This window comes from Eumetopias jubatus, unplaced genomic scaffold (assembly GCF_037043125.1).
Source record: "Eumetopias jubatus isolate StellerSeaLion01/CBP00866 unplaced genomic scaffold, mEumJub1_p1.0 scaffold_17, whole genome shotgun sequence".
In the NCBI taxonomy this organism is placed as follows: domain Eukaryota; kingdom Metazoa; phylum Chordata; class Mammalia; order Carnivora; family Otariidae; genus Eumetopias; species Eumetopias jubatus.
Genome location: NW_028274823.1, coordinates 85471393 through 85496873, shown reverse-complemented (window position 1 = coordinate 85496873; position 25481 = coordinate 85471393). Strand labels below are relative to the sequence as shown.

Below are 25481 nucleotides of genomic sequence, written 5' to 3'. Positions count from 1 at the left end.
AGTTCTCAAATATTTTTGGTCCCTGTTACAAGTGCCCTTGCTGTCAAAATCTTTAGGCATCTTTAATTTGTTAGAGTATTAAAGGTTAAATAAAGAACATTTCTGTAGGTTTCAGGCACTATAATTTTATAAGAAGGGCCAAGAAGCAATGGAATATACTTATATTTAATTATTAATTAGTTAGAAATATTAATATAATCCTTAACCCAGGGAACAGAGGGTTGCCACAGCCATCTCTCCTGAAGACATCTCAAAAGAAAAATGTACGCATGTAGAAAGGAAATGTAACCTATTGTCCGTTACTAGGGCTTTGACCTCAAATCCCTTGTAGTGCTTTAGTGAGCTGAGCAGGATCCTAGAGAGAGCTCCCTTAAAGAAGTGAGGTCCCTGCACTTTCATTTCCAACTGTTCGATCCAACTGAAATTTAAAACTTTGCTTAAAGGTGAAAAACTAACAATTACTTGTACGTGAGGCTAGAGCAGTATTGGCCTACGCTGTAAGAGCTACCTAGGAGCCGGAGCCTGAGTCAGAGAAGAAGAAATACCAGGCCTAACTGGTTCCCAGACGGCTTCTGGCTGGCCATACCATGATCATGGGATGCGCTCATTTCTGCAAGGCAGATTTCAGGGCTCCCCCCACTGAATCAAGATGCCCACGTGTCTTTCAGGGCATTAAAGTGGAGAGTCCACCATGTATTAATGTCACTTGGAACCCAGTAAGGCAGGTAACATTAAAATAATAATTAAGGAAACACAAATAAATAGCTATCAGAAAGCCTGACTGAGCCCCCAAGAATGTGCCTTAACAGGGACCTCACGTGAGACATGGAGGCATCAGATGAGAAGGGCTTTAGAAACCGCAGTGTTTGAGAGACACTGATGGAAAGTACAGAAGGTGGGGTCTACTTCTGGAGCCTGCCTTTAATGAAACAATGGATTGGAAGAGGCAAGCATCTGTAATGTTTAAATATCCTTATAATGTTGGCTGTTCTGGTCACTTCCTAGATCACACTTTATTAAGCTGCATCATTTGCCCTTGAGTGGCCATAAATTAGTTTACTCGTTCATTGTGGTGGGAGGAGGGGTAGCCTACATGCACATTTTGGGAGAGCAAGTGTATAGCAGATTTTAGTAAACTTTTTATTGAAAACTGTCCCTCTTGATGGGTTTTCACAACCTGAGGCACCCAGATATACAAAAAAAAAAAAAAGATATTAGGAACACCCAGATGTCCCACCACCCTCTCCTGGCCACTACCCCTCACACACCCAAAGATCCCAGCTGGATGATTGTAACAATATAAATTACTTTTGTCTGTTTCAAATTGTTTTCTTTTTAAGATCGTATTTATTTATTTGAGATAGAGAGCACACTCTTTGAGAGAAGCAGAAGGAGAGGGACAAGCAGACTCCCCGCTAAGCACAGAGGCCGATGTGGGGCTCGATCTCACGACCCTGAGATCATGACCTGAGCCGAAATCAAGAGTCAGGCACTCAACCAGTTGAGCCACCCAGGCAGCGCTTAAATTGTTTTTATGATCACATTGAAGTATCATATCTTGTATCAGAATCATAATAGTGTTATGCACCTTTTGTTTTGTTTGTTTTTTACTGTGGCTAACCTCTGAGGTATACCTGGCACAACCATACACTTTCCACTTGTGAAAGAATTCAATAACAATGTGTTGTCAAGGAAATGTTCAGACTTTCATAAGCATTTGCTTTCCAATAAAAGTCCAAGTCATTCTTGTTTGAATCCCGAGGCAGGCGTGTCTCAGTGCCTGGCTCTTGGAAAGGTGTAAACTAGTAAGATTGTTGATGCTAACAGATAAATTAATTGGTTGAAAATGTGAGTAAATAGATTTTAATAATCTAAATCAGTTAGGAAAAAGTATAATTCCTAATCAAAAAAAGAAAATGGAAGTATAAATTGAGCCGTCCAGCAAAATTCTCCAAAGCAAACCCTCTTCCTCAGGTCGACTTGCAAGTTGCATTCAGCAGTGGGGATGAGGGGTGCGTGAAGCCCGGGCAGCATGGGCGTGCCTGGTTTCAGAGTCAGCCTCCTCCTGCTGCAAATAAGCAGCCTGTGCTTATCTGGGAGAGGCAGGCTTGAGGAATGACATCCTGTGTCGCCTGAAGGCTTGACTGAAGAGGAGCGTGGGGTCCAGGCGAGGGACAGAGCCCACGGAGTGAGAAGGACAGGAGCATGATGGAAGCCTGGGAGAAATGGAAGTCCTTGAAGGCTTTGGTGGAAGAAGGGACCCAATCGGGCTATTCTTTCATGAAAGCCTGGCTCCGGTTATCGGCGTGGGCTACTGGCCAGGGTGGACCCTGACAGAGAAGTTAAAATGATCAGGGGACAGATGGTGGTAGTGGGATCAGGGTGGTAACCAGGGAGGAGGTGAGAAGTAGTTAGATCCTGCTTATATTTTATATTTTGGGTGTGACAAGTGCATCTTACAGGTGCACGACAAAGATCTCCTGACTGCCTAGGAGAAAATGATCTCTTTCTTCTTTCCTAGAATTCACTTATATGTCTTGATCATCTCCCCCACTTTCCCTTCTCCCCTAAATCCTTCTATCTACTTCAAAGGGTTCATATTAGAGACGGTGGGATTTGTGAAGTTGCTTGCCACCCACCAGCCAGAAAAGTTATTCTGGGTTCTCAGTCCTTGGGTATAGCGAGCGAAGGGATTATCAACACCTCCTTGCTTTATTATTGAAAATGGAGTAGTTTGTCTCTTTCAGTGTTTTGCCCTCCAGAGTAACTAAATAGTGCATTTTTCTTATACTTCTGCTCTCTTGGCTTTTAGTGTCATTACTGAAAATGGGACTCATGCCCAGAAATTCTCTAAACAAAATCTGACTTTTAAATACAATGTTTAACTTGTAACTACAGACTCTGTAGATATAAATAAAGTTATCTTTGTGGGATGAAGTAATTTTTTAAAAACGCCACCTTGTTTCACTTGACCTGCTTTTTTGTGCTTTTCATCTCATTTACCACTCATTACAGGGGAACAGAATAAGTCAGATTTTTGAGAATTCCTATTTATATTGTTCAGAAGAAGAGAGGATTGGATGACAGGTTTGATGCATGGTCTCACTGCAAAGTGTAATAGTATTAATTTGTGTTAAGTGCCATATTTTACCTCTAATCTGGAGTATCTATGTTATTAATATTCTTTCCTGCCACTAATTTCTTCTATCCGTCTTATATTTGTATATTCATGTGCATTCTCTGAGTTGGAGAAACATGGGGTGAATTTCCCTGTGTACTCTCTCATAAAACTAGACACATGAGTTTGGGTGCTTGTCTGTCTGTTACTTACATGTGATGTGGCCTTGAACTTAAAACTCATCCTTCTGCTTCTTCACCAACACAAAAGAATATGTTTTTGCATTTAGAGAAGGATATACAAAATAGGGTAGGGGTTAAGAATGTGGACCTTGAAGACAGATACCTGGTTAGCACCCCTGAAACACTGAAATCGGATGAAGTATGTAATAGCAATCCAAACATATCAACCCTATTAACAAACTAATGCGAGGGTTAAAACAGAATTTCACATGTTACATTTAAAGATATGCAGACTTAGATTGTTCCCATAGATCTAATTTGAGTTTTATTTCCTTTTCATTGGACTACTTTGTTTTCATCATGCAGATAATACATGTTTTTCCTAGCTTCACAGCTGGCAGTAAAAATTAACAACCTATGAGCTGAATGTAAAACATAAACTTCTTTCACTGTGATAAAATTTGGCTTTTTGTTTTCCTCTCTCCATCCACAAATTGTGTGTTGGTGTGTGTTTACTGGGACCCGGGCGGCGGGGGGCAGCTGGTAGAGAACAAACAATAGACTTTGTGACTTTTCATGACATCACTAGTATGTCCATATGGATAGGACATAATGGCTTTGGGGATAATTAGCTACAAAATAAAGGGAGAGAGAAAAGGTCCTGTTCAGAATGACTTGCATGTATGAACGGCTCCTGCTTTAATCAGATCACAGCTGCTGGATCGGAACCCCATACAGACCAATTGGTTTCATCCAGTATAAAAGCGATGTTGTCTGGTCATAGACTGTACCTCTCACCCTGATCAGCTGTGTTCAGGGAGCCCTCTGGGTGTTGCAGAGGGGGGACTCCTAGAAGAGCATCCATGGCTCAGCACAAATTAATCACAACCACTGGATGCAGAAGGAGCCACCCATAGTGTCAGCAGCACATATGGCTACGTGTGAAAAGAATACATAATTCCAGAAAAGGCTACACATTATTTCAGGATTGTTGTCCTCGGTGTGAAGCGGAGCTTATGAATATTTTACTCCATGGAACACTCTGGCGGTCTGTTCCCAAAGAAAATTCAAAAGCATAAAATAAATGATATAACATTACAGAGGGAACCTAATGCATTGAATTAGAGTTATCAAAATATTAAAGAAAAACAAAAATAGGTAGTTTTGTCAATGCTTTAAATAACATAATGTTACAGTGAGTTTATTAATTACCGTAGTTTCAAATTAGTAGTTAGCATAAATGATACTTCAAAATATCTTCAATCTTAATAATAATATGAAGGGAAAAAATATTGTGATTTTTCTTGGTTCAGAGTTACCAGCACAGCCAACATCACTATGATTTGTTACTTACCCTCTTAGTTGATGAAAATGCTAAATTACAATTGGAGGAAAGTGCACAATTATCTTCTAGAAGGCCCAGGTTCTCGCCTCTGGATAGAAATAGCAGAGGTATCTATATCTGAACTACTTATAAATTTTCATGGCCAAAATGTTATTTCATCCAGGAAAGCACTCCAGGATTTAATATAAAATATTTAACTTTCACTTGGAGTTAATTTCAAAATACAACTATTGCAATAATGGGGAAAACTTATCAATAAAAATTGACAGCAGCGACTTTGAATCTATTTTAATAGATGTACATTCTATTGAGTTGTGTCCAGGTTTCTCCTAACATTTGGAGGAAATTTTCTAGAAGTCAGTTGTGATGGAATCTTCCCTTAAATAAAACTTTTGGATTGCTATAGAGTAAGACATTTTCTTAATACAACAGAAAGTCAAGGGTTGGTGTTTCCCCAAGTCCCAACATGACCATGTGGTCATGGAAAGAAAATTTATTGGGAATATAAATTGTCATCAATTTTTTAAACTGAAGAGAAAAAAACAGGAAAACAAATGTATTTCTAGGAAATGAATATTAATCTTATTTGAATAACATATGCAATTAAATAACACTTGAAATTCTACCCCTACTAAAAGTATTTCATTGAAATCATCTCTGGCCCTTAAAATATGCTTTTGAGGACTTTCCATGGGCAGAAATGCAACCTTAATCTATTAATTTTATATGGAAATATGAATTATTTGGGGATTTGATCATTCATGTGGAGCAAGAAGACACAGAAGAGAATAAATATAATACTTTATGAATCTTTCTTCGTGTACTTACATATTTTATCAACAGTTTACCAAATACCTTTGTTTCTTGGTTTTCTAACTGTATGAAAGCACAGTTATCTCTTCTAACAACATTCAGTGGCAAATACAGTAACTCACCGCAAGTGACTCTTAATATGTTTTTTTTTTTTGGAATATACGCTGAGTTTTAGGACAGGAGACCAAAAAGGTGATGAAGACTCTCTGGACTTTCTCTTCCTCATTTATGCTTTCTAAGGGCCCCGAGCCCCTCAACTCTAAAGCATTTCTTCTTTCTGTAATGACATGAGTTCAAAAGAGAATCCTCATAAATAGTACGAAAAGTGATCCGATAACATGTAACTTTTTAACCTTTTTAAAAATTCTTTTCTAGGCTGAACAGGACAATGGCCATCCCCTTCCTGCCTTCGCCAGTCTCCATATTGAAATCCTGGATGAAAACAATCAGAGTCCGTATTTCACGATGCCCAGTTACCAAGGCTATATCCTGGAATCCGCCCCAGTGGGAGCAACCATCTCTGACAGTCTGAATTTGACCTCCCCTCTGAGGATTGTGGCTCTGGACAAGGATATAGAAGATGTAAGTTCAATATAAATGTTGTCCTTGTTTGGTTAACACGTTATATTTATGTCAACAGGAACTTTTACAAAGACCTAGTGACAGGAGGTGTGGAATAGAGAACAGAGTCCTTGTGAATAAGAGTCTTATAAATGAGAATCTTAGTGTTGTAATTTCATTTCACAGCAGGAATACTATAAAAAAAAAAGAACATGTTTGAATTCGGCGACCATTTTTTTTTTTCAGTTTACAGATACCAGGTATAGGGAAGAAAACGAATGTTTCATTTATAGTTTGCTAAACCCCCAGGACGATCTCTTTTATTGATAATGGGTTAAAAACTGTTTATACAGTTGCTGATAGGGAACGCTCATGACATTACACAATGAGTCTACGAAAACATGAAGGCAGCCCTGGAGTATGATTTGGGGGACTTTTCGGATGCTCTGTTATTTGGGGGCGGTGGACCTGCTCCCACTTCTGCTGGTGGCTGTGCTGATGCTCAGACCGTCCACTCAACACATCGCTGCCTGTGGTGGTGGTGATGCGGACGCCGGCTCACACAGTGGAAAACCGTCCAGGCTGGGCGTGTCAGCCTACTTGACCTCCTCAGTCCCTCTCTGGCTATGAAAAGCAGAAAGAAAATCTTAATCACCATATATTACATCATTTGTTTTGGTGCAGTGTTCCATGATTCATTGTTTGTTCATAACATCCAGTGCTCCATGCAGAACGTGCCCTCTTTAATACCCATCACCAGGCTAACCCATCCCCCCACCCTCCTCCCCTCTAGAACCCTCAGTTTGTTTTTCAGAGTCCATCGTCTCTCCTGGTTCATCTCCCCCTCTGACTTACTCCCCTTCATTCTTCCTCTCCTGCTATCTTCTTCTTTTTCTTTTTTCTTAAAATATGTTGTGTTATTTGTTTCAGGAGTACAGATCTGTGATTCAACAGTCTTACACAATTCACAGCGCTCACCGTAGCACACACCCTCCCCAATGTCTCTCACCCAGCCACCCCATCCCTCCCACCCCCCACCACTCCAGCAACCCTCAGTTTGTTCCTGAGATTAAGAATTCCTCATATCAGTGAGGTCATATGATACATGTCTTTCTCTGATTGACTTATTTCACTCAGCATAACACCCTCCAGTTCCATCCACGTCGTTGCAAATGGCAAGATCTCATTCCTTTTGATGGCTGCATAATATTCCATTGTGAATATACACCACATCTTCTTTATCCATTCATCCATCGATGGGCATCTTGGCTCTTTCCACAGTTTGGCTATTGTGGACATTGCTGCTATAAACATTGGGGTGCACATACCCCTTCGGATCCCTACATTTGCATCTTTGGGTAAATACCCAGTAGTGCAATTGCTGGGTCATAGGGTAGCTCTATTTTCAACTGTTTGAGGAACCTCCATACTGTTTTCCAGAGGGGTTGCACCAGCTTGCATTCCCACCAACAGTGTAGGAGGGTTAAGCGGAAAGAAAATCTATACCAAGCCAGCCAGAGCCCTTCCAGGAAAGGAAAAATGAGGAATTATAGCTGGAAGGCTTTGGCACCGTGTATTAAAGAAGTGGGAAGGACTTTGGAGACAGCTGAGTTTGCTGGCATCATGGCGGAAACCTCTCACCAGTGAGAGAGAAGGGACAGAAGATACCTGTTGGGGTCCTGTTGTTTAGGTTATAAGATCCCCAAGCCTTTGCTGAACTCTAAAAGATTTTCCTTCGATTCCATGACCTACCATCATAATTCCCCACATTTTTTTTTTAAACATACGTTGAGTTGGATTTGTCTCTTGCAATGTGGGAAGTCCTAACTAGCACTCTCTCCTCTCCCGTGGTGCTGTCAGGTAAGACTTCCTGTGAGGATGGAGATGTTCTGCAGCTGGGCTGTCCGCTCCCGGAGCCACAAGCGCTGTGTGTCTCTGCAGCGTTGGACGGGACACTAGCCTGAGAACCTGATTCTAATGTTTTGGTTAATTAATTTAAGTGTAAGTCATCCCCTGTCACTAATTGGACAGCACAGCAGTGAAGTATCCCCCAAGTCTCCTTCCATGGAGCTTTGTCATCCGTCTAGTAAATGAAGAGGGAATTTTCCAAGTTTTTTTTTTCTTTTTCCTCTTTCCGGAAAAAGCATGTAACACTCTGCAGAGGATGTGACAACTCCGTGTGCACACTTCTCTTTCCAGATGTCGTTATGCCTCCCGGTGCTTTCTCTTCTCTCATCCACCGTTCCTGTCTTTCTTAGTCTCTGCTCTTCCATCTCATCATGTTTTATACAGTAGCTATCATTGAGTTCTTGGTGCCTGCCAGACAATATAGGAATTGCTTTATCTTGCATTAATTCCCTTAAATCTCACAGCAAACATAGTAGATGCAATTTCCCATATTGCAAAAGGGGAGGTGGAAGCAATTTTAAATGCCTCATGTGATCCCAGAGTTCATAAATGGTGGAGATGGTCCTTGAGCCAAGGTCAATGGGAACCAAGTCCCTGATTTTCAGCATCAAACTCGAAAGCCACTATCTATTTGCTACGGTCTGGCTCTAACCTGAATATGATAACAGCTGATGAATGCTACAGACTTTTTTCCAGAAAAGTTCATATACCTGCACAATTTCCCACCCCAGCTTAGGGAGTTAAGGATCCCCTGAATGTCTTCATTTAGTGAATCCTCGCTAGAAAATTCAGAGCCACCTTAATACGTTTTTTATAGGCTAAGCTACTATAGTTTGTAGGGCTAGTGGATGTCCTGTAAATTTTGGTGTGGATTTTCTTTCATTTTTAAATTGGAATGCATAATCATACTTGTAGCAGTGACTAGTGAATTTGGAAAATTATAATGGTTTATGTCATACCTTCTTGAACACAGTGGTGAGCAGAAGCTAAATCCTGAAGAAAAAGTGCAGTTGTAGTTTCTCCATAATTGCAAAATGTATGTGTTTGTACTCGCTTGATATATTTATATTATTATTATTTTGCTTGATATATTTATATTACCGAATGTTTGCATACTAAGCCCTACGCTTACTTGTGTACATTCCTGTTTTTCCGGATTGTCATTCACTTTAAAGAATCTAAGATTGCGTTCTAAGAGACTTTGTAAGGATGGTGGGACTTACAGGGTGTCACTGAGGTGGGTGGGGAGAGCTCCTGGGACTAAGCACTCTTAGGGTGGGGCTCTTTGAGCTGACAATTCCAGTTGGCTTATTAGATGCTCTGAGTGTTTCCAGGGGTGGGGCAGTGGCTGTGGTTCTCAGGAGTTAGACACCCGCCCTTTGACTCTTGGTCCTACTGTGATGGTTGTATGACACTGAGGGGCCTTGCACTCACCAGTTGCCCCTTTTGCTCAATCACCTCTGATCCAAAAAGTTATATGGGAGTGGTGATTGCTGCCTTGGCCTGCTCCCTCACTTGGGGCTGGTGGGGATGGGCAGGGAGAAGACAGTTCCCATAGATGACCCCATGCACATGGAGAGTGGTGCCAAATGTCACTAACTGAACACTGTGTGTCTGACCATTTGTTTCTTATGTAGTCCCACCCTCTTTCTGAAATTAACTACAGTGAGTGCTGTGAGGTGCCTTGAAAGTGAACAAGTATCTCTAATCTCCTAGTTATAAATGTTTCTAAATTATCATATACAGCTCCTATATATCTATAATGTAAATAAGTCCACAGAATATTAACCATAGTTTAATCCACCTTCCTCCACTATGTGAAGTGTTCCCCTCAGACCCACCTCTCAGGAGTGGGTACAACGCCTCTTTGTGACGCTCAATCTTGAAACCGGGGAGTCGTTGGTTTCCGTTTGTTCCTGACAACTGAAGGTTTCTGTATCCTTCCTGTTTAGTCTTCTGAATATTTCGGCAATTCTCTTTTCTTCTCCCATCTTGACAACCATCACCCTACTCGTCTCTCATTAGAATTGCCTCCTGATGTCCCTGCCTTCATATGTTTTTCTGACTCGGGCCTCTCTCTCACCTAGCCCCTAACAGTGATCTCTTCAAGAGATCACAGGGGACTGTATCACAAGCCTGCCTAACGCGCTGCTGTGACTTCCCATCCCCCGCACAAGAGAATGGCTAGGGTCATTCAATGCCTGAGCATTCCTACCGCCTCACCTGTTACCTTTAGCATCTACTTGTAGTCTCCTGCACATGCCAACATGCTTCTCATCTCATTCCCATTGTTTGTGACGTTTTCTACGTTTTGAAATCTTTCATCCTTCATTGCCCAAGCTGGCATGGACAACTTACGCTCAGTGTTTACAATTCTGCTCAGGCTTGCTCTCATTCACGCATCTTGCCCGGACTCCGCTTCCCCCCAGATGAGCTGCGTGACTCTCCTCTGTGCATTTCTCTACTGCTCTATTCACGTCATTGTAGGTGCCTTGCTCCCTCTTTGAACGTCAGTGGAGGATAGGGCCTACATCTCAATCACTTCTGTATCCTGAAGATCTAACACAGTTCTCAGAACTTAATAGGTTCTAGTAATTGTTTAATGAGCTCATGCGTTCAGGCGTGAGTAAAGGAATGAGGACATCTAACATATGCATCAAAATGTGTATATGTGTGTATATACATGAGGATGCATATAAGCTTGTGTGTGTGTATGAGACAATATTTTGATTCCTGTTGGAAACCCAATATATCAACATATAGATACAAATATTATATATAGAAAAATATGAATTGCGTTGATCTGTGTCACAGTATGGCCCATTTCGTGGTTGGACAACTAATTCCTAGAAATCTCTTCATCAGAGATTTGAAACAACATCATTGAGTTGAAACTAACTTTCTTGCAACTCATCCGGTATTCCTTATAGCTTCCATTTGCAGCACACAGAATATATTCGTAGAATAACCATTAATATGTTTCAAGATGTATTGATGTCCTTCAATTCAGAGGGACATGATGAGATGATTCAATCTCTTTTTCCAGGCCAATGACCGTTTATTTTTAAAAAGTAAAATATGTTCATTGCTAGGTTATTTAAAGATCTGTGTTAACAAAAGAAATTTCAAGGCTTTTTTATTTCACAGGCAAGAATTTTACTATATGGTAAATTCTTGCTGTTTTTGAATGTCAGAATTAGTGAAGTTAATCAGCATAGGGATAATAGGATTTAAGAATAAAGACAGAAACATGTCACCACATACAGATTTTACTAACAGAAAAGGAGGTTCAGTATCAGGCAGGAAAATAAGTCATCACGGTAGGAGTCAATTTCTTGAGTCGCTTCAAGAATAGTTATGCCACAGGGCACATGCCAAGAAGAGAACAGACTTGGATTATTTGTCCAAAAATTAAGTTGTTTTTCTTCCTTCAACTCAGCGGAAAGTAAGACAAAGTTTTAAAACACAGTAGGAGGGATTGGTGAGTTGTTGTGTTATTAACAGTGTAGATTTCGAGTCAGAAAGAATCTTAAGGGTCAGAGTGAAACTGAAAAAGAGTACAAAAAGTATTTGTGTTAGTGTTTCTTTTCTATAGTTATATAAATATCAACATATAGTGGGGCACCTGGGTGGCTCAGTCGTTGAGTGTCTGCTTTCAGCTCAGGTCATGATCCCAGGGTCCTGGGATCGAGTCCCGCATCGGGCTCCCTGCTCAGCGGGAAGCCTGCTTCTCCCTCTGCCACTACCCCTGCTGTGTTCCCTCTCTCACTGTCTCTCTCCCTGTCAAATAAATAAATAAAATCTTTAAAAATATATATCAACATATAGATGCAAATACTATATATAGAAAAATAAGAATTGCATTTATGTGCTTTTTCAAGTACTCTTAGCTCATACTTGCAAAATATCCCAGAAGATGGGTAAATCAAAACATGCCCAAGGTTTTCAAGAGGATGCCGGAAACCACCGGGTTTTCAGAAGCAGAACAACTGAAAGTTGATTATTGAATTCTGGTTCCAAAAAAATACATAACGGGGGATAGTAATCTACAGAGGTTACCCACTTGGGCTTATAGGCAGTGAGTCACTTAAATTCCAGCTGGGTTCATGTGCGGGCATAAAGTGCTACTGTTTCAAGATACAGGCATCCTTGAATCTAATACAATAAATACACTCTTAAGGGTATTCTGTGCTTATATGCCTCATACATATTCTTATGCTGTTCTATGTATGTTAGGTCAGAATGTGAAGAAAAAAATACACCTTGAAAAAAGTTATTAGTTTAAATGTACTGGAAAGTGTCGTTGCTGTTGTTTGTTTGTTTCTTACTAGTGTATACTTGTATGTTGTATGTATGTAGTCATTTATGCTTACATTGTTTTTTCTTAATGTTAAATTTGTAAATAGGTCCCACCTGGTGGAATTCCTGTAGGTACTGGGTGTTTACTTTGTGTTTGCTCTTTTGTGAATTGCTGTGGTTCATTTCCTGGCTCTTTTTCTTTTCTACTAAAACAAGTAGACAGTTACTTCATTATCACTTATAAAGACATCTACAACTACTTTAAATATATGTATGATTGTAGATGTAATTTAAATCTATGTTCCTCATATTATTGGTTAGAGTAGAATGAATTGTGTGGAATCCAAACTGCATATAAATTTTAACAAAGATTATTCAATTGCTAAATGTTTTTTGCAGTCCATGACAAACGTTCATAATCCATCACCGTATTCCTCCTAAAAGATTCTAAGTGTGGAATTGAACCTTTTTAACAAGGTCGTCTGAAGACAACCACTGCTGACCAATTCAAATTGGCAGATGAGATTAATTTTTTGTCATTTCTTGTTACACTTTATAATTTATGTATGCACATAAGTATGCATATATATACATATGCACATAAACACACACATTTCTGTGTTATATGTGTATATATATGAGGATGCATATAAGCTTGTGTGTGTGTATGAGACAATATTTTGATTCCTGTTGGAAACCCAAAATTGGCTTTAAATCCAATTACTTGTTCTATTTGAATGTCTTTCTTCTATATGATGCAATTTCTAATTTTACATTCATGTGTTTCTTTACCTTTGCATTTGCGTATGTGTTTACTTTTGCCTTCTTTTTTTTCTGTGCTGTGAGTGAATATCAGAGTTTATTTTCCCCTCTCAGAAAATAATACATAAATCAATAAAATGATATACTTATGGTATATACTGAATATATACTTTAGATAAAATAATATTACCATTTGTCAGAGGGAGAAAGAACATTTATTAGCCAGCCTTCTGTGTACATATTAATTAGTTAAAAAACTAATATGTACTTTAAACAAATTTAAGGACACAAGGACTACATAAACTCTATTGTGTCAGAATAATAAGCCAGAGCATTATCTGTCTATTTACACTCATAATATACCACACCTGAAACTAGTATTATCCTTAAAAATAAATCCAAGTATTAAGCTTTGAGTAATAACTGGCTGAATATTTCCAAGTCTGTATTCTTAAATTCTGTCCTCAAAGAAATATCCAGATATTCACCAATGGTATCTAAGTATCCAATATATAGATTTTAAAAAGTTACTATGTGAAGTGTTCATAAAATTCACAAGTTAAAATTTAATCAGAGATTAACTGAGCAGGACAGATTAGAATGAACTCTAAAATGCCATGGACAATCATAGTTTTCTGTGTTATGTTATCTCTTTACAAAAAATAATCTGCATGTCTGGGAAGTGTTATTTTAGGCTCTAGTTATTACAACAGGACTTGAAGTGAAGACAATTAAGTTATCAAAAGGTCTTTAATATTTCTGGTTATAAAATATGAGAGTTTGTTTATGAAGTCCTTCTGTGTATATCATCTTCAAATGGGAAGCATTGGACAGTGAAAATCTCGCAACTTCTATAAACTGGGAAAGGGGACAGTGTTGTTTGTGACACAAGCATATTGTGCAGTCTCAGATAGGCACAGGCTGGCTCACAACCCAACATTCACTGTAGTCTTGCACCATAACAATACCTGGCATTAAAAAAAAAAAAAAATGCCTACAACATGTGGTAAGAATACGAATGAATATATCTAACAAACTTACTAACAGAAGCTATGGTTGAAAGGAAGAAAAGAAATTGAGAGAGAATATCAGTTATAAGCAAGTAAAGAATGACTGAAGGACTTGAATAAAGGGAAGGAAGTAAATATTTGCTATGTCAAGTCCCATACCAGAGCTTGCTCAGCGTGCTCAGCTTGGATTACTGGCTGTTGCAGGTCTGAGTGAAGGAAGCTGTTCTTTGGCACCATTGTGGGTAAACTCAAGAGAACAGGAAAAAATCCCTGAATTTAACAGCCTAGTGATTTTACCCTGGTTGGTAAAATCAAGGATAAACACTAAAAAATGACAGGCACTCATACTTACTTAGTTTTTGTTGTTGTTGTTAATTGAAACTGCATTCTAACTTTTCTGCTCATTTAAAAGTAACCACTGGATTTTATTGCAATTGACCTTAAAGTACGCAATAAGAAGCAACCTCAAAATGTGGTTCAAGATATGTTGAGTTTACATGCAGTTTATAGTCTACTTTTTAAAATAAATAATTTAACTTTTTATTAACTAAAATACTTGATTATCCAAACGCCCTCCCTGCTAGCCATGCTGAGCAATGGGGGTCACGACACTGAGGAGCCTGAGGTTCCTCTTTGAGAGTATCCGTGACCTGTACCCCTGAAATAAATAATATATGTTAATAAAATAGATAAATAAATAAAAATAAAAATAATTAAAAATTTTTTTAAAAAGAATTGTTGAATCATTATATTGTACACCTGAAATATAATACTGCATGTTAACTATACTGGAATTAAAATAAAATTTAAAAAAGAAAGAAAGTATCAATGGAAAGCCTCTGACTTTTCACAGCTCTTAACAAGTTTATTTAGTAATAAACAGACCACTGGAAATTATTATCTATAGTATTATTTTTTTCTTGTTCCAGGATCAGTAAATGTAGCATACTGGACTTATATCACAATCATGGACATAGAAGCTACAATAGTATAGCTAAATGCTATCTCCTAATGAGATATTACAAATACAGAACTTGTGTTAGGTTCAAATGAAACCATTCATTTCAGAGTTATTTGAAATATACACATATTGAATCTTTAAAAAGGTGTAGAGATTACAGTGTCTGTGGATCAAATAATGTGTACATTTTAATATAGTAGGAAATATTTCAACTTTCTCACTTTCACAAAGAAATTTTTAAAATGTGAGTTCTAGGGGTGCCTGGGTGGCTCAGTAGGTTAAGCCTCTGCCTTCGGCTCAGGTCATGATCCCGGGGTCCTGGGATGGAGCCCCGCATCGGGCTCCCTGCTCCGCGGGAGGCCTGCTTCTCCCTCTGCCACTCCCCCTGCTTGTGTTCCCTCTTTTGCTGTCTCTTTCTCTCTGTCAAATAAATAAATAAAATCTTTAAAAAAAAAAAGGTGAGTTCTAATTTTTTAATCAAATGAACATGTCTTTCACAATTCCAAACTCTATACTCTGCCCTCAGCCCCTGATTTCAGACTTTGAAAAGTAATCTATGATATTAAGTTACACATCACACTATGCTAGGCATAATGTGTATTTTTCATTTGAGTCTGGATGACACGCTATGACATGAGTTTCAGGTGGACGCCATAGCAGTGCGACTTCTTGTACGCTGAGCTCAGCACCCGCGTGGCTCCCATCTGTCACCACATGACACTTTTACAGGATCAGGGACTCTATTCCCTGTGCTGTGCCTTTCATCCCTGTGACTTACTCATTCCATAACTGGAAGCCTGTATCCCCCACCCCCCTTAGTGCATAATATTTTTATAGTTGTCAAAACCTACAGAAACACCTCACCTCCCTGTGCCATGTCTGTTGCTGTTGTTTGCGTAAAGCCTTGTCTGTGGTCCTGTCTCTCACTAATCTTTTCCCGGCCCCACCTGCCTTCTTACTCCACCACCAGACATCAGTCCACGCCTCCCCACTTACGTCCTTGCTCTTTCTCTAACATGCAGAGATGAATCTTATCTTTCAGGAGGGCAGTAAAACCGTGAAGGGTTGCCAATGCGTAATTATCTCTGTTTTGAACTTTTGCAATCCCTTCTTTATGTATACGTCATCTTTCTGGACTCTTATTAGACACAATGCAGCCAATTCATATATCTTCAGTCTAATCATCGGAGATTTTTAAATTAAAATAAACATTATGTTTCCCTCTGGAGAGCCTTTGCAGCATTAAAATAAGAAAAAGCAAGCATGATATTTATAGGTAATGAATTATACATAGCCAATTTTATTTCTATTTTGCATTAAACGTGAGAACAGAATAATAATAGGCATATGTGCAGTTTATTACTACAAATGAAGTAGTTGTACAATCTTACAGCTAAAATTTGGGGCTCCAATTTTCTTTTCTTGCATTTATTTCTTATTTCTCAAGCCCAGCGAAGTTCTGGAGAATATTGATATTGAGGAACCAAAAAGAATATATTCAATTGGATTGTTATCTTTCCTATTGTTTTCCTTGTACTCACATTAATTGTACTTGTAGTCATTCTGCTATGGTGCTTTCCACAAAAGGGGTCATTGTCTTTGCATAATCCAGCTCAGTGGTGAGTGAATGTCTAGTGAAACCTATCTTGTCTTTGGAAAGTCTTACTACAGTCATGCATAGTTTTGTGATAGATTTGCAAAATGAATCTCCAGTTAATGAACTAATAGCTGCATTATGTATTCACCATTTTAAATAATGGCATTCTTTTTTTCAAAGACGAAGGACGCAGAGCTTCACCTTTTCCTGAATGATTACACCTCAGTCTTCACTGTTACACAAACTGGCATTACTCGCTACCTCACCTTACTTCAGCCGGTGGACAGGGAAGAACAGCAGACTTACACTTTTTCGGTAAAACGATTTTGTATACACATTTGTGTGTGTGTGTGTGTGTGTGTGTGTGTGTGTGTATCAGAAAGAGATATCTGTTTAAAACTGAAGAAGTCAATGATTTAGGAGGAAAAAATACAATATTTTCAAGGAATTGAGAATTGAGAATATCAATAATAAAATTCTTCACATGTATTTCTCCTTTTTCTGTTTTATAAGTTTGTGCAGCTGTGTTAACATTCTTTCCAACAGAGGAAAATAATTTTCAAGATGGAAACAGGAAAATAGGGGTCTCATTTTTCACCGTACACTCACAATTGACTTAAATTTGAGATGTTACCAGCTAGAATCCACAAGTAAAGAATTATTTCCTAACCCATAGTTTATTTTAACTTATTTTATGGGTTTTTTTTGTTATTACATTTTAAATTTTTCCATAAGGTTAGGCCAGAGGTTCTCCACTGGGATGATCCCTGCGCCCCCCAAGCCCATCCCCTGGACACATTTGGCAACATCTGCAGACACACTGGCCATCACTCCTGCGAGGGGTGCTATTGGCATCAGGGAAGGAGAAAACAAGGGTGCTGCTAAGCAGCTTATAACACACAGGACAGCCCCCCCCCCGACCGAAACAAAGAATTATCTGATAGAGAGATCCTAGTATAGTTTAATCAAGAAAAAAAAGGGGGTGAGGGGAGGTTATTAAACTGTAATTGCAAATAGTTATCAGTGAATACAGATGAAAAGAAAGCTGTGTTATCCAAATTTCTGAGCTAGATTTTATTCAGATATAAGTGGAAAATGAGCTGATATAGTAAAGTAGAGATTGTGGGACTTATATAGGATTTCCTTCTGGAGAACCTAATGCAGCAGAGCCAGAGAGTCCAGGAAACCTGACAGTTAGAACTTAGATACAGTGTGGATTTCGGAAGTCATTCAGAACAAAGATGGCAGTGTTACAATGCTGATTTTGTTTGCCAGACCTTCCTAAAATGTTAATGGTGTAATTAAGATATTACTATTAACTAGTCACTATTAACAACTTTAAAAATTGTCATTTTGTGAATTACCAGAAAAAGACATCACATCTCTAGGGCACCTACTTTCTTGTGTGATCTAAGTATGTTGGCTATAAATGCATCTATGGCATTGTATACAAAATATGGAAAAGTGAAGAATAACTTCCTATTTTTTTAAAAAAATTAAGTAGCAGTTAACTCCTAAGAATCAGCAATGTTACTGGCTCACTCCAAGCCTCTAAGACATTTTACATGTCTGCTTATTTAAAATGTGCTTGGAATTGAAATATATTAAAAATAAAACAGAATCCTCTGTAATTGCTTCTTAGCACATTAAAATACTTTGCTTATGTGTACTATTGTAGGTTTATTTCCTTTTATCAACAAAACATTTTGGCACCCATTTAAAACTGAAATTATATATAAGAAACATCTTAAATCATGAGAGTGAATTCTGTACTGCTTATGTTTGCAAGACTTTTCTATTACATGTATTTTTCTATCCCCAAAGATAACGGCATTCGATGGTGTGCAAGAGAGCGAGCCAGTTATTGTCAATATTCGGGTGATGGATGCAAATGATAACACTCCGACCTTCCCTGAAATATCCTACAATGTCTATGTGTATACAGACATGAGCCCCGGCGACAGTGTCATTCAGGTAACTCCCCATATGGTATGAGGATTTACACAAAGCAGTTACTTCCATGGGCATTATGCAATGCATAGATTAAGAAACTCCTGAAGAAATGAAAATTAACTTCAGACTCATGATATGACCTAAGTTTAGTTTAAAAAGCTTTAGATTTATGTTTACTTTTTAAATAAAGATGTATCTGTATGCACTTTATTTTTTTTAAGATTTTATTTATTTATTTGGGGCTGGAGAGTACAGAGTGAGGGGCTGAGGGAGGAGCACACTCCCCCCTGAGCAGGGAGCCCGACGTGGGACTCCTTCCCCAGACCCTGGGATCACATCCTGAGCCGAAGGCAGACACTTAACTGACTGAGCTGCCCAGGCGCCCCGTTTATATTCACTCTAAAGCGGAATTAACTAGTTATTAAATGTAAACATAGCTATTTGACCAGTTTATAAATTATTTTTAAAATTTTAATGCTATGAATATATTTAAATAGTTAATATAATAATATACTTAAAACACTTAAGTTTCAGGTATTAGACATAGTTGAAAACTTCAAATTATTTTGAACTTCTGCAAATATGGGTTAAATTTCCCTTGGCGATAAAGACAGAAGACTGCCTTAATAAACTGGTGGATAAAACTGTTAGTGGTTACCTGGACATAAAACGGAATCATTACAACAGAGAAAATTAGAATTACATAGTAAACGGTGTCTTTGAAAACACATAAATCGGGCAAAATCCTTCTCATTGATTTGTCTTATTTTTATCATTAACTGTGTACTTACTACATTTAAATTAATTACAAGTTATCTCAAAATATGTGGGGTTTTTTTTTTTTGTATTTTGAGTATAAGCCATAGATAAGTCAGAATACTCATCCTTGAGGGTTTTTAGAAATCTGGAGAAGAATTGAGTCTAGTACTTTCCAAACTATCTATACTGCAGAATTATCCAGGGAACTGTTTAGAAATACAGACAACCAAGATTTCACATCCGCTTTCCTGGATCTAAAGCTCTACAAGCAATATATACTTTACTGATATTAGGAAAACAAACCCCAACAGTTTCAGTTGCCCAACCATGTAAAGATCACTGATGTAGATTATCCTCTAAATCTGAGAGTCAGACTCAGTAATTCTAAGTAACGCTCAGGTCAAGAAAGCCATGATTCTATATACTTTTTGGAGTATTTGAATAGCTCCCAATTATTACTTAATTACATATTACATAACAGTTACATTATATCATTAGATAGGGTCATATAAAATTTTGGAAAGGCTGGAAATTCACCTGTACGTGCTTGCATCCGTGAATACCCTCGGATGTATTTGGTATGGGGGAAAAGCCAGATACATTTGATTCCTCTCTTGCTTGTGCATATCTCATATTGATGAAATGCACCCTTTCAACCATTTGTCTTGAGGGCAGAACTCTGATTAGTTTATTTCTACATCCACAACATCTGTACCCACAGTGCCTAGCCTGTAGTAGATGCTCAGTATAGTAGGTGTTTAATAAATGTTTTTTGGGGGGTGACAGAGGGAGACTCACAGACAAGCGGATATGAATGAATAGGAAGATATAGAAGCACTGGTCTTTATTCCTAGTCAATTGGCGGACCTGGAGAGTGACATTTATCCTTACCGAGGCACTTACTACAAACACAACAAAATTACAGTTTATACAGATCAAGGAATGACAATCGTTGTCATGTTCTTATTTAATTAGACCCGATTCTCATCTCTATAATAACATAATTGAAAGTAAGAGTAAGTTTATATATATATATATATTTAGAAAAAAACCCAGCAGAGAACTGGAAAGTGTAACTAAGAAAACCATAGCAATGATGTGGTGGAACTGTATTTCAAAAAATGTTTGCCTGAGGGGATCAAAAGCTTATTTCTGGCATTTGCAGGCTGCAAAAGTTCATTTCCCTTATGAACTTCTTTATAAAATAGATCTTTTCTTGCCTTTAAAGATTCATATTTTATATATCTCCTTGAACCACGCAGATTATGAAGATAGAATATTGTTTGCATCTATGTGGCTCTATTTTTAAAATTAAGCACCAAGAAATGAAACCTTATAATTAGCATTTTAAATGTTATTCCCACTATGTGGTAACAGAATAGTGTGACTCTAAAACATCCTCCAGGGGCCTAGAAATAAAAGGAAATAGATTTCCTATTGAGAGAAAGGTTTGTAAATAAAGCAAACTGATTTAGAACTGCGGCCTGCATCTGCCTTGTAAGAGTCGCAGAATAGGTTCTGTGCTGCACCCACCCCAGCCCCTCACCAGCCTGCCTTTACCCGCTGACCCCAAGATCAACTGGTTTACGTTTGGTTAGTATTCTTATGTCAAAAACAGTGAGAATATTAGAAGCCAAGGGGACAGTGAGCACTCTTCAGCAGAGAGCACCTTAGATAACAGATTTTAAGTATATTTTATTTTATTTTAATTTTATTTATTTATTTGTCAGAGAAAGAGAAAGAGCACAAGCAGGGGAAGGGGCAGAGGGAGAAGCAGACTCTCTGCTGAGCAAAGAGCCCAGTGTGGGACTCGATCCCAGGACCCTGAGATCATGACCTGGGCCGAAGGCAGACACTTAACTGACTGAGCCACCCAGGCATCCCTAGATTTTAAGTATATTTTAATCAGATTGTTTTTAATCTATCATCTTCAATGCAGCCATGAGACTTTCTTGGGCTGATATAAGTACCTACTTGACTATTTGAGTCTATCCCCTTCTTGTTAGGAGGAGCCTTAAGAAGTGGACAGGTTGGTCATAAAGATGTGAGGAACCAGATCCTTACTAGCAATTCTGTTATAAATTGGTCCTCTGACTTTATATCTCCTACGCCTGAGTGCTATAAATAGGAACAGAGTGGTTTGTGAGCCACGTCTGGAAGAGCACTACCCCAAAATAGCATCTGTGTCCTTCATAACTGAAAATGAAGTGTAATCAGATTGTTAGCATATCTTGTGTTTAGGGGGAAATTACTGGCGTGAGTGAGCATGATTTTTTGCAAGAAAGACCGTCTTGTAAGCCATCGATGAAATCCTACATCATGGATGTCATGCTCTGTTGTCCTAGCTCTCATTTCACACATGGCTGGTTTTCTAAAAAAACCAGTTGCCTGATATTGAAGATATAGATTTTGAGATAAAATTTTAATATTTTGAAGATGTAGATTTTCCTATCAGTGGTTACCTATCCAGTCCACACTCCATAGATGCTATTCCTAAACTCTTACAACTTTCCATAAATCACTGTTCTTGATCCTAATTGAATAGAGAGATTTCCCCAAGCAGCCTTTGAAAATAGGGATGCCTCAACTCCACCCCAACATGGTTTTATTTCAGCCATCTGGCCACTCACCGTAGAGCCCCATTGGGAGATTTCAGCTAACAAAACAAAGCAGCTCTAATATACGGCCAGTTTTGAGAAAACTCATCTTTACCCTTAACAAGATTTCATACCTTGGAAAATTGAAATTCCTAATTCATGAAGAGGGAGTCTCGTATGGAGCTGAGCCCTTTGATTCTTGCCCCACCTCCTTCCGTTTTTCTTGCTCTTTGGTTCCTGAAGAAGTGCCCCGCTTCTTACCCTCTTGGCAGCTGTAACTTCCCCGAACCCACCTTCACCTGTGCCCTACCCTTGTTCTGTTTCGTCCCCTTTCTTTCACTACAGCAATGTCCTCCTCTCTCCTGACTTTCTTGTCCGTCTGTGAACACCCTTACGTCTCCCTGCCCTGGTCTAAACTCTCCTCCCAGGGAAGACCTCTTGCTGCTGCCCCACTCTCATATAGTCAAGCACTTGGATTGATGGATACACTTCCAGAATTTATCAATTTATAACTTCCTCATTATTAATTATTCTATTATTTCACTCACATCATACCGTGAGAATCATACAAAATCATAAATCTGATGAGTCTGTCTTTAACTGTCAAACACAAAAGCATTTCTCACTCCTTTATCCGGTAAAACTCTCGTCTTTCCCATTTTATGGAAAACTTGGTTCTCATCCCACCTCCCTGGTGACTAAGAGACTTTGTTGCTGGCTCCTTGTTCGTTTCTCATTCTTTAAATATTAACATTCTCCAGAAATCAATATGCAGGGCTCTGTTTCATGAATTCCCATGTTCTGAGTCATTACCACGATGTATAGTCATGTCTCCCACGGTTAAATGCCCTGCGGCGACCTCAACATTCAGCTGGCATTCCAAGGATCTGTTGTACGGGGGAGTACAGGTAGGCCCTTCGGACTGGACATACTGCAAGATAAATTAGCTAATCCGCTATCTTTCACCTAATACAAAAACACACACGGACTCAGACACCCACACCCTGTCTCCACTGGAGGCCATTATGCTGTGAAGGGCGCCACTAATCTAAGGTTACAAAGGCTTAGCAGTAACCTCAGAGTCCTGTTTCTCATTCCCATCTTTCCCCTGCCTGCATGCAGGTGACTGTCCAGATGCTGATACTGCTGTTTCAAAAGGGATCTGTCATTATTACCCTTTCCATGTCTATGGCCTGCCGGGAATTAGGCTATGAGAGTGAATGCTGACTGGTAACCCTATTTCCGCAGATGCCCCACAGGTACTTAATCTGCAACACGAATCAGGACAGGTCTTCCCTACCTCAGAAAGAGCCCAGTCTCTACACGTGCCATCAAGACCGTTCCCATAATGCCCCACATACTTCTGTCTCATCTCCTGCTACGTCCCTCCACGTAATCGACTTTGAGATCCTATAGAGGGTTTTATTTGGTTCCTTCTGTTTGACTTCAGCATGGACTATTCCTTCCCATTCTGTGCCTGTTGACATCTCTCTCAAGTTTCAAAGCTTGATCCAAACTGTATCTTTTTCTTTTCATTCTTCAACATGCAGCTCAAATGTGACTTTTCCAATAAAGCCTGTATTTTCCTAGCAAGTCCGAATTAATGGTTCCTTCCACCATCTTCCCACATGTCCAGTTAGCATCTCTTACCCCCACACAATTTACTGTGCCCTGCATGACGCTTAGCTCTTATGTGTCTGTCTACCCTGTGAACCTGAAAATTCCTCTAGGACAGGAACTCTTAATGATACCTGACCACCAGTGCTCGGCACAATCACTTCCCCACTGTGGGGGTTCACCAAGTAGCCATGTAATTTGTGCCCCCAATGCTCTCTCAGTCAGTACAGAAAGAGTCTCATTCTAGAAATGCATTCTGTTTGGCTTAAGAATACCCTCTGTCATAGAAAAAGTGTCACCCCCCGGCCCCCCCTTACTCCACAGCTGCATCGAGGCCATGCCTTTCCTTCTCTTCAAATGGAAGATACTCAACACTGACACATTTCTCTTACTTAGGCTGAGTTACAGGTCCCTGAATAGTACAGCTGGAAATGACTTCAAAAATATTTCTTGTTCCCAGCCTCATTTTATAAAGAATTTGAGTTAACACACGATAAATGATCGGTCCCAAATCACAAAGTTTATAAGTGGCAGAGTTGATGTTGAATCCAAGCTAAAGACAAAAGACTTTGTGTCCCGTTTTGCCACTTTGTGCCCTTATGTGACTCTCGACAAATAGCTTAGTCATCTGTACCAAGGTTTTTTACTCTTTGAAAAGGTGATAACTATAGTACCAGCTTCACAAAGGTGTTCTGAGTATTAAATTAGTTCTATAAACTAACACATGTGCACTTTGCAAATACATTGTGTATAAATGTTATCTAGCCATTATTATTATTAATATTATTGAACTGTCCTCATGGATTGTATAAAGCATTTATGATTATTAATGACCCTTACTGTCTTATCTGGGTATATCCTTATGTATCATGTGTATTGGTTAGTACTTTGCGGAAGACACATAAACACTACATATAAAAGTATATATTAAAATTCTTTTTTATGATTTCCAGCATTTTAAACAAAATTAGGATAAGCCCATGTAGTATTTTAATGCCTTTCAACTATTTTATGTAAAATAATGAGAATGTTCTCTGTGGTAAGTGTGTGTGCATGTGTGTTTGGGTTTGTGATATCATGACTCAAGTTTGAGGGAGGGTTCTATTTATGTAAAGTCTTGGAGGAATTTAGTATTTCAGCAAATCCCAGATAATGATTTGATGAGCAAACCTTATTGAAATGTAAGCATTTTTTTATATTCGTACACAATTTTCATTTATTTTTGATATTTGAAACAATTTAATTTTACCAAAGACCCCATAAAATTTCTTACCCAAACCCACTTGCATTAGAACAAAAACAAATACCTAAAATCATGTGTTACTCACTTGTGTTGAATCTGAGACTCTGTTACACTGTCTGCATTTTGTACGTGTAGAGGACACTCCCCGCTTGTGAGAAAGCACCACTTTCCATGTAGTCGCTCAGGTTGGAAACCAGAGTTATTCCCGACACAGTCTCACTCCCTCCTCTCAATCAGTTACCAAGTCCTACTGATTTCTCCTTACGCACCAACCAAATGCATCTACTCCAATCTCTTTCCACTGCCATCATCTTCTGCAAGCTGCCATCAGCTCTTCCTGGGGCCCGACAGTGCTCTCCTCTGGGCTTTGGGTGTATCTCCTCTCCCCATCATGTTGATGCAGCACCCACTGGACTCTTGTGAATTTGAGAGCAAAGCAGTAATTGTCCTGCTGATGCCTTCAGTGATTTTCCACAGCTATCATAATAAAGCCCAGTCACTATCCTGCATGACCCGTCTGCTGATGTCTCTCCAATTTCCTTCTCGTCAACTACCTTTCTCTTGCTCTTTCAATGCGTCAACTTTTATTCACGTGCTTTTCATCATTAAGATCTCAATTTACATGTCACCTCTTCAAGGAAGCCTTCCAGGACTCCTTTCCCAAATTATCCTCCCTCTATCCCAGGGCAGCCTGGTTGTTCCTTCATAGCATATTTCCAAATTTATTATAATTTTAATGATCTGTTTCTCCTACTA

The 25481-nt window shown here is 38.9% G+C and overlaps 1 protein-coding gene across 17 annotated transcripts in view; it reads left to right on the top strand.

The window, feature by feature from the left end:
- Positions 1 to 25481, top strand: part of PCDH15 (protocadherin related 15) — a 781344-nt gene that overhangs the window by 420569 nt on the left and 335294 nt on the right. For 15 of the 17 annotated variants that reach the window (XM_088020022.1, XM_088020021.1, XM_088020020.1 and 12 more), the window contains 3 exons: positions 5834 to 6040; positions 16737 to 16871; positions 18381 to 18530. In XM_088020022.1, the coding sequence (XP_087876148.1) occupies positions 5834 to 6040; positions 16737 to 16871; positions 18381 to 18530 (492 nt within the window). Of the gene's footprint in view, positions 1 to 5833; positions 6041 to 12333; positions 12355 to 16736; positions 16872 to 18380; positions 18531 to 25481 lie in introns of all 17 variants that reach the window. The other 2 variants (XM_088020019.1, XM_028104626.2) reach the window with 1 other exon arrangement.